Genomic DNA, 10,112 nt, shown 5'->3' with positions numbered 1-10,112 from the left:
TCACCAATATAACTATCTCACTATAATAATAGAGGTAACTTATATATTTATTACTATTATATATTAGCAACGTATGAAAAAGAGAGGAGAAAAATTTTGTATATAGACAATATAAAAAGAAGATTATTGTTATTAATGTCTTATTAACAGAAACTTAACCTTCTATTTATACACATAAAGAGACTTTATTTTTAACTCTCAATTAATATAAATTCATCTTTAAAAAGATGATTCCTTCAATTAACCGCCCAAGTTATAAATGGGCATCCACGCATTTATTTTTATCACAATAATTATTTAGTATAACCCTAGAAAAGTATTTTCATTTTATATGGATTTTAAACTTTTGCTTGAATATTATTTAGAATTCTAAACTCTAGAAAATATAAATTTAGCCTACATTTAAAAGAAAGATTGAAGTTCAATAGAGAGAAACTAAATTAAGTTTCTGTATTATATTTAGTATAAAATATATTAAATTGAATTATATTAGTGTTATGTTTAGTTTAAAATAAATATAAAAATTGAAGAATAAATTTAAAATAAAAATTAAATAAAAGAATTTTTAAAAAAATATTAAAATTTTAATTTTTATCTTAAAAAATATCAATTTCGTGTGTCTTTATTTTTTAGAAGTGGTTAAGAGATTCAAATTGTCTCAAAATTGATTAAAATTTTAATTTCAATCTCTAAGTACTAAACATATAAAACAAATGCTACCTAAGTGTTGCGAGGATTTTAAACGTCTACTATAAAATTATTTAGCATTTCAAACTCTAAAAAATTAATAGTTTGGGATTAGAACCCTAAAAAAATATATTTGTGGAGTTTCAAACTAAAATAAAAATATTTAGAATTTCAAAACCTAAAAATATTTAAATTCAAAGTTTTAAACAATAAAGAAGCAACCCAGCTACGCTATTTTGCAATAGTTTCAAACCCCTATTACAAAACATTTTAGGATTTCAAACCCTAAAATAGATATGAATAAATTTAAGTTTTAAACGCAAAAAGAATATCCTCGTGGGATTTGGAATCTAAAATGTATTTTCACAAGTTTTGTTCATCTAATTATTCATGAAACTAAATTTCGCATTGTAGAATTTTTTATTTTGTTAAGGAACCAATTTTTCATTTAACGAATTAATCAAGTATTAAAATAGTGGGCAAGTAAAAATTAAGAGAAGAAAAAGAAATTGTTGGCCGATGTCCAAAGTATCAAATAATTTCATGAGCAGTAAATAACTAAACATGAATATCATCAATGCAGAGTTTAACGAGGGGAAAGACAAAAGATGTTTTTAAAAAAGAAAAAAGGGAGAGAAGAGAGAAAAATGGAAAACAATTAAAATATGGGAAAGAATGAATAAAATGATTGATCCACATCTTGTACAAATGGAGCTTCCCGCATTACGATGGGTTGCTCTGAAAAAACTGACCAAATTAGAGAATGTGGTTCTGTCATTGCGAGGGAGGCAAATCATCAGGTGAGTCCTGCTCAGCTTCGGGTGATGGCGGTGTACCAAAGTCCAAACTGGGAAAGACACCCGGTGGCCTCGCCCGAGGTTCAATCGAGAGTAATTGGCTTGAATCACCCACCACATCCGCCCATCCATAGTGAGGTTCAGCCCTTCATACAGTCACAAACATTCTCAAATCCAAATGGAATACATGCCATATTCATAATCAAATCAAATATATTTTGGAATGTACACCCATTCCACTTCAAAAAAGGTTTTCAATTGGCAAAGTAATTTAAGTAAGCTTAAAGCGGGCCAAACTTCATTTATAATACAGGCAATCAAAATTTGTTAACTAAACATTTTTGGCAGTGAACTAATCGTATATAGTCACTATTAAAATTGTTCGACTCTTGTAATTATTTCGAAAGTCATGTAAAGATATGAATGGTTGACACGTGACAGTAAGAGTATTAAAATTGATCTGTAAATTTATTTATACATGTTAAATGTTGAGTAAATGGTCAAATTAGTCTTTAAAAGATCACTCATTCTCCAAAAAGGTCCCCGAAAGACTTTTTTAATCAAATTCGTTCTTTGAAGATTTTAAATTAGTCATGTTAGTCCTTCCGTTACTTTCATTGCTAACGGTGTCAAAGTTTGTTGATGTGGTACGTTAAGTAACATCACAACACACATTTAGTATTTCTAATTGACTATTAACATGATTAATTTAAAAAATTAGATCAAATTAACCTCAAATTAAGGAATTCCAATACCTCAAGTTCTCCTCTCAATTAAGTTTTGATTTGATCCAATTTCATAAATTTATTATATGAAATAGTCAATTGAGACTCCTAGAAGTGTGTTGTGGTGTCACTTAACGTGTCACATTAACAAATTTTGATACCATCAACAAAAAAGTGGCAAAAGAACTAATATGATTAATTTAAAATCTTTAAAAGACGAATTTGATTAAAAACGAGTAATCAAGTTGAAAAAACGAGTAATCTTTTAAGGACCAATTTCAATAAATATTGGTAGCTGAGAATAACATTCTTACTCATAATAAGTCTCCTCGTCCACAACTATATCCCAGCTTTCGCCCGTAGTGCTATTTCCGTACTTATGTACCTTCCTGTTGCAGACAAAAGTCGAATCAAGTAGAAATAGGCGTGTATGTAGCACCAATTTTTTAATTTTAAGTTTCTTATGATAAATAATCACGATTAGTAACGAGCATGATAATTAGAAAACGAAAATATAAGAGAGACTAAACACTCCTTGATATTTCAGAAATGCATTTTGAGGAAGTGCATTAAATATTGGGACTGGTGCATAAAAGCTTCATATCATTGGAAATAGATTTATTCAATACTTCCAATTCACAATAAGCTATCGTCATGAGCAAATATATCCGAACAATCAGGTGTATGGCTCCATACCCGTTTCCAAAGTGCTCTTCTCCCCAAGTTCTTGACCAACCTGGTAAAGGGAAAAAAAATGCATTCACTTAAGAAAACACATTAAAGCAATATTGTTATGTTGAAGAGTGAAATAACGTGACAAGTGCCCTTTGCAGCAGCTAAACCTTTTATCATTAACTTTACGAGAAAATTGAGAAAAAACTGGAGAGCAGAATAAAACAAGTGATGTCCACAGAATAAAATCAGTAATGTCTTGTTTTCGGGGATGTCCAACTATTCAGTGTCAAAAGATGCACAAATAAAACTTTAAAAATTGCCAATGCAGACAATGAGCCAAGCTTCAAGTGGAATGAAACTCCAAGACTACCTCCATTCGAGTATCGCAATATGGAGTATGGAATGAAAACAGATGGCATTTGGTTACTTAATGGGAACTACTAAGTATGAAATAAATGTTGGAGTAGACTTTATGTGGAAGCTTAAATTACAGTACATACGTTCACCACTTGGAGATACATGCCATGTTTCCCCATGACGGGAACCTATGCCTTTAAAAAACCTTTCCTCCCATTTGTCTCCCCATTTTGTTCCAAGCTCAGTTTCAGCCCACTTATCTGTCCTGAGGAAGTTTCAACAAGGAGCAAAGAAATAGAAGACAAAATTCAGAACTAGTATAGCCAGAAATTTTTATACTCATATCCCCTTTTCCAAAGAAATCTACAGGAAAATTGACAAAGGTATAGCCATAGGAGGCCATAAAATAAAATAAAGCAAGAAAAAATAACAAGCAAAGCAAGCTAAAATTTGAAGAGGTCCAGCAAAAAATATCATATAACACTTGTAAACACAGTATCGGCTGATATTACATTATATCAAAATCAACCTTCAACTACCGAATGATATTTTATAGGAGCAAAATTTCACAAACTCCACTGTTGGAAAGTCTGAATGTACATCATGTAGGTCATGCCCACAACATCTCATGTGAATTCACATCCATCAATATTTGTCCAGATAGAAACACATATATCATCTAACACAACTTTATGATATAATCTCATAAGAAATGAAATTTTCTGTTCAAAATTTTGTTAATGTGATTAGCGTACTAGCTACATACAATTCAACAGTTCTATATTACCTGCAATAAGTTATTTAGATGATATAAGTGTATCAATTTTTACAAATGTAAACAAATGTTAACTCATGGATACAGACACACAAACACGCACACACTAACAGAGAATCATTGCAAAAAGAAAAACTAAGGCTATATTAATGATGTGTTACACATTCGCAACATGCAAATGCAGATGAGAATAAAGCAAACTCTTTAGATAGGAAAGTTAGAATACAAACCATTTGAGAACAGATCCTCTCCCATCATAATGCTCTCCCCACTTTTCCCACCATGATTGCTCATTCAGTCTACCATACTTATGTGCCCCTTTCTCAGTCCAGCCTTTAGCATCATATTTTTCCCACCTACACAAATTCAAAACAGTCATATCATAAATTCATTTGAGTAATACGATGAATATAAATGCACAAGAGACATTAACTCACCACTTCTCATACCATCCTGCATTTTCAGTTCCTGATTTAGCTTGTTTTTGTGCACTCCTTTCTATTCTTGCTATGTTACTGCAAATTTAAACATGCCAGAATATGGTTTAAGAATGTTTAGGGTTCATTCATCCACAACAAGCAGAAAAATAAAGTAATGACCTCCATTCATCTTGCTGAAGATTTTCTTGCCAAGTTTCCCACCAAGAATCCCCTTCAGAATTTCTACCAGATTTCTCCACACCTGCAAAAACATAAAAAACTAATCATCTGCACCCACGAAATTAGATTTTGTAAGAGTCGAAAAATAAGAATGCAACAGTCCTGCAACTAGGAACTCTCACGAGTGTCCTAGTAAGTTCAGGCTAGTGAATTGAACACAAAGGAACTAATATACCTAGCTCTTTATATCCGGTCCAGTCACTCTTCTCCCACCACTGTCAATTAGATCAATAAAGCCAATTAAATGAATCCACCTGGGGTGTGATACTGATAGGGTTATGAATATTTTCAAGAAAACATATAAAGAATGAGTCCGGCTTGGAAGACAGTTGATGTAATTCTTAAAAGGATACCAACTTAAATATACTTCAAAATTTGTTTTGAGATTATATGCTTGATTCAGCTATAAGAAATGTCAATGGAGTATACTCAAAACATATAAACACATATCAGATGCCAATGGAACTATCCAGCTGCTTGATTTAACAAAAGATAAGTCTTAAGTGACATAAAAAAAAAAAATGGAAGAAGCCCTCAAAGATTTCCAAAAGACAATATTTATTTACAAATAAACTCCAGAATAACATTTAGTCCCATCCATATTCTAGAGTTTAAAGTAAAGAGAAACGACCAAAAGCAAATGAAAGAAACCACATATGTAAAGCATTTAAAATGTAGAAATTCAGGTTTTAAAAATGTCTAGGCAATAAATTCAAATATTTTAAGATAATTCCAACGTTATGATTTCACTTGTATGTGCAAGGATGGGTCACTGTGATGACACTTCAGGGATAACTAGAAATTACCCTTGTCAAAAAATGAAGATTCTTATAAGGTCAATCAGCATTAAATTCATGAAAATCAGTAATAACATTAACTTTCAAACTAGAGCTGCTCCAAGAGTAAAAACCAAATTCCTAGAAATATCTGATTGCAGATTAGTGCTCAACATTTCCTAGTAATAGAAAGTGTTAACCATCAAGATCCTCTTCCCATTACATGCAACCATATTTGCCAAATAATATATTTATCTAAGCTACGGAAGTATTCAGTTGAAAAGGTGTGATATTACAAGCTCTGTCTTTAAAAGCACCAGCAAGTCATTCCATAATGTTGCTATCATTTTTGTTTTTAGTTTTACTATAAATCATCCCACAACAAAAAGAAAGTATGGAAATATTTCCGGTCTGCAGCTTGGAAATACAATCAGATCCATATATATATATATATATATAGTCTAATGTTCTCTTTAAAAAAAAACCAAGATAATTTGCTGGTACTGAATAAGAATATATTTGATAACTAAGCATAGAAAAATAACCGAAATGAAAGCTTGCATTCAAGAAATTTTGTTAACATAATCTTCTTCGATAGGTTTACTCTCACACTAAACCAAAACAAGTACCGTTTCTTTCCATTCTGAGGAAGTATCATGGGATTGACCACCCATTTTTGTCCATCTACATCTATATCCATTTTCACCCAGTTCTTCACCACTTTCTCTGTACCAGGTACTGCCATCTTCATTAGTGCCGGTCTCATTAATATTTTCATTTAACAAGCTAATACCCCAGTCTTTCTCATTTGCTATACCAGTGTCTGTGGAAGAACCAGTAAAGATAAACAGATATAATATTCAGCACTCCATTATTGAGCAATGTACATATCTAAAATGGCCTCTGTTAATGTTCAGAGCATATATAAAGTGGTAAATATGGCGATTATGAAGTACCTCTTTTTGGTGGCGTATCACGTGATTGTGGACCAGAATTTCTCGGGGTGCAACGAGGAAAGAATTTTTCCTGCTTCAGAAAGGATCTGTGGCCATCATGAAGCACCATGATCATTGATTAAAAAAAAAGTTTCAACCACCACAGATTGTGTGAATCTATAAACAACACCCAATTTAACATTCAGAGTTATAATTGCTTCCCAAACCAAAGCATCTTAATTTTTCTTGAGAAAACATTGTGGACGACCAGAAAGCCTAAACAGAAAAGAAACAATGAAAAGTGTTTTTCATCCTTCTTTGCTCCTAGAGGTAGATCAGAACATTTCAGTATGATGACAAAATCAACGCCTAATTATTTTCATTTTAAAACCAGTATAATAGTTAGGATAAATTAAGAAATCTTTGTGGATATAAACATAATTACATCAGCCTTCAGAAGTCGAGGATACAATCGAAAATACTAAAATTATTTTACCCTCATTGATCATTCTGCTTAATGGTCGATGCATCTTCCTACATTACATAGTGACAGATGCATATATAAAGCCACTTTCATCTATTATATTACAAACCAGAACATGGACATCACAATCACAAGCATCTTCCAAGTACGTTTGAAATCAGAAAATAAGCTATGGAAATTCCTAAAAAATCATTTGCAATGATATTCGTAATTCATGACATATACACTACTACACAAAAAATTGAGCCGAAACAAAAAGGCGTAGTAGGTTAGCACTGATGCAGGAACGTTTTGTTTCATAATCCGTATAGAACATACTACAGATCCAATATCATTTTAAAACCACAAAAGTCACAGCATCGATATCAAGCCAATACATGCAAACTCCAGAGACCTATACGAATAAATTTCAAACAACTAAGAAAACAACCATTCTATATATAGACGTACGGCGGAGAAGCGAAAGGCATTGCGGCAGGAGAAGCCTGAATTCTGACTCTCAGAGTGTGAGAGTGAGGCTTTTTCTTTGCATCGAAGCGCCATTCGTCATTCTTGTCGCCGCCGTTGCCGCCAGGACCACTCGTTCTGCGAATCGGAGTAACCGAGTCGGAACAGCAGCATCGCAGTTGGAAACTACCGAGTCGAACTCGGTCGGCACCGGAGCAGACCTTCCTGCGCTTCCTGGAGCCGAAACCGAGGACGTTAGTGTTAGGCTGGAGAGCAACACTGAGTCGCCTAACTCGTAGCTTGAAATCGAAGTGCGTGGTGGAGAAGCCTCTAGAACTTGCCGCCATTAACGCCAAATCACATTGACGCATAAATTAGGTCAAAACGCAAATGCAAATGTAGTTGCAGTTCGTAACTAACTGTTTAGTTGCTGCTTTGCGTCTATCACAAAATGATAGTGAGGACAGAAATGGAATGTGAGGGATAATTGTCGAATGAGAAATGAAAGGAGCGTGAGGGAGAGGAAGAAGAAGAAGAGGAATGTGTGAATTGAAGCATTTGAATTGAGAGTGAGATTGAATGCGAGAAATTGAAGAGAAGAGGAAGTAGAAGTAGTGGTAGAGAAGGGGAGGAAGAAGAGAGAGCGATGTGATGATGAGATCAGATCCGGGCTGGGCTGGGCTTCTTCGACTATGGCTGCGAATCCCGAGATTTACTCTTATATATGAGCATACACGTGAGCATTTGGATCCCACCACTATTGGTGTCACTTATTCCACTTTCTTTACGCCACGTGTCACCTGTTCAACCGCCACCGGTATCTTTGTTGGATGAGAGTACCAGCTCACACTATTTTTTTCCTTTTGTTTTTAAACAAACTTATAATTAATCCTTACTCTATTTCTTTTCTTGTCAATTTGTCATTCACAGCTTTTAATGCGTGGCCATACTTGCTTGATGTAAATATAAAATATTTGGTCATGATTGGATTGTATTTGGATAATAAATACAAATATATCTTCAATTAATTAAGGTATAAGTATGTGTTATATTAAATAATATGATTAAATTATTTATTAATTTTAATTATTATTTTATAAAAATATATTTTTAATACATATTAAAAATACATAAAATTATATAACGAGATAATGAAGTTAAACTCTACTTTGGTCTATAAGATTGACGAGTTGTACTGATTTAGTTCTTGACTTTTTAATTGTTACAATTTGGTCTCTAAATTTAAAAAGTGTACTAATATAGTCCTTCGTATATTTTTCGTCACTGGAATTCAACACTGTTAGTAACTTAACTCAAATTTTGCCACGCTGGACGACATCGTTTGAGGGTTATGATAAGGAATTTGGTTATGACAAAATTGTTTAAATCCTCAAACGAATGTAGATTAATGCCTTCTTTAGTATCAAAATGCGTACGACGTCGTTTTAATATGTCAAGCGTGGCAAGACTTGAGTCATGTCACTAACGGCGTTGAGTTCCGGTAACGAAAAATACACGAGAGACTATATTGATGCATTTTTTTGAATATGCGAGGACCAAATTGTAATAATTGAAAAGTGAGGCTAAATCAGTGCAACTCGCCAATTTTAAAGACCAAAGTAAGACTTAACTCGAGATAATGAGATTGAGATCACATGTCTCACTATTGTATAATAAAAAAATTATAAAATCATCTATTTTTTTATTGTTCATGGGTCAAGGGCCCAAGATAAAAGAATAAAAACTACATTCTAATTACTCTAGTAAACACCTTCCTCTTTTATCAGCTTCAAGTGACGGAACTAACTAATGAGCCTTAGTTCACATGGCATATTTTTACTTTCCCACCTCAAAGGTCTAGGATTCAAATTCTAGAGATTGCAATAGAGGAAAAAATGTGGTAAGAGTGTGTGGGTGTGTTGTGTACCTAGAATTGGGGGTTCCTCAATTCATTAGGGTACCTAAGAATAGAAGTTATCCAATCTACTGACAAAAAAAAAAGTGACGGAACTAGAAACGAGAGATGAGAAACAAATTGAGGAATTCCCGCCAAGGGACCATGGGTGTGTTTGGCCAAAGTATCGGCACAGTAATTAATTTCTCTCATGACATGGTTGATGCTGAAGTCACCCAGACTTGCTTGAAGGCCATGGATAGCTCAAAGGGAGGCTACAAACGTCTACGAATGAATGTGATAGAAGTTGAGGAAGCACAATTACATTTCACTTTTGAGTGCTTTGTTGTTTCTAACCGACAGTAGTGAAGGCTTTGGTTAGTGAAAATAGAGTTTTCATGCTATTGAAGGGGATCGGTAAAAATATAATTATGCTCATGAAATCGGCTTATTGTAAATTTTATTATGTGTTGGAGAGTTTAGAAATTAGTTTCTAATGATGTTTTGATTGAAAATTAATATACTAAGTTTATCAATTTTAGATTTAATTGGATGATGCAAATAGAGGTGACCATGGTCGGAGGTTGGAGGTGTTGGGAGATATAGGTTGAAGAAGACAATTGTTAGTTAGTTGTGAATGTTGTAGAGTTTTTGGTTTCATTGTCTTTGGGATAGGTTTCTGAAAATAATACATGACATTATATCTACAATTGTTTAATTTCATATTTGCTTTTTGTAATGCTTTTCCTGTTAAATCTTCTCCTCTGTTGGAAGATTTTTTGCTATTAACTCTACCATCCTCAAACTCCCAAGTCTTTTCTAAATACTCTCCATAGTTGACTAGATCTATAAGGTATTTATAATTTTATCTATTAGGAGTTTTTTATTAGGCTAGTCTTAC

At 33.2% G+C, this 10,112-nt stretch overlaps 1 protein-coding gene across 1 annotated transcript; it reads right to left on the bottom strand.

Annotated features, from left to right (window-relative positions):
• Nucleotides 1-1,207: 1,207 nt before the first annotated feature.
• On the bottom strand, nt 1,208-7,999 carry LOC107460242 (uncharacterized). The gene is made up of 11 exons (XM_016078591.3): nt 7,321-7,999; nt 6,408-6,493; nt 6,081-6,274; nt 4,851-4,890; nt 4,616-4,697; nt 4,454-4,531; nt 4,247-4,372; nt 3,385-3,506; nt 2,906-2,945; nt 2,524-2,598; nt 1,208-1,630 (listed from the first exon to the last, which is right to left on the bottom strand). Exons 1-11 carry the CDS (start codon nt 7,686-7,688, stop codon nt 1,462-1,464), a joined length of 1,380 nt encoding a protein of 459 aa, XP_015934077.1. The 5' UTR covers nt 7,689-7,999; the 3' UTR covers nt 1,208-1,461.
• Nucleotides 8,000-10,112: the final 2,113 nt, after the last annotated feature.

This window comes from Arachis duranensis, chromosome 8, assembly GCF_000817695.3.
Source record: "Arachis duranensis cultivar V14167 chromosome 8, aradu.V14167.gnm2.J7QH, whole genome shotgun sequence".
Taxonomy (NCBI): domain Eukaryota; kingdom Viridiplantae; phylum Streptophyta; class Magnoliopsida; order Fabales; family Fabaceae; genus Arachis; species Arachis duranensis.
Note: the sequence above shows the minus strand (reverse complement) of the source record. Positions and strands in the feature narration are given on the sequence as shown.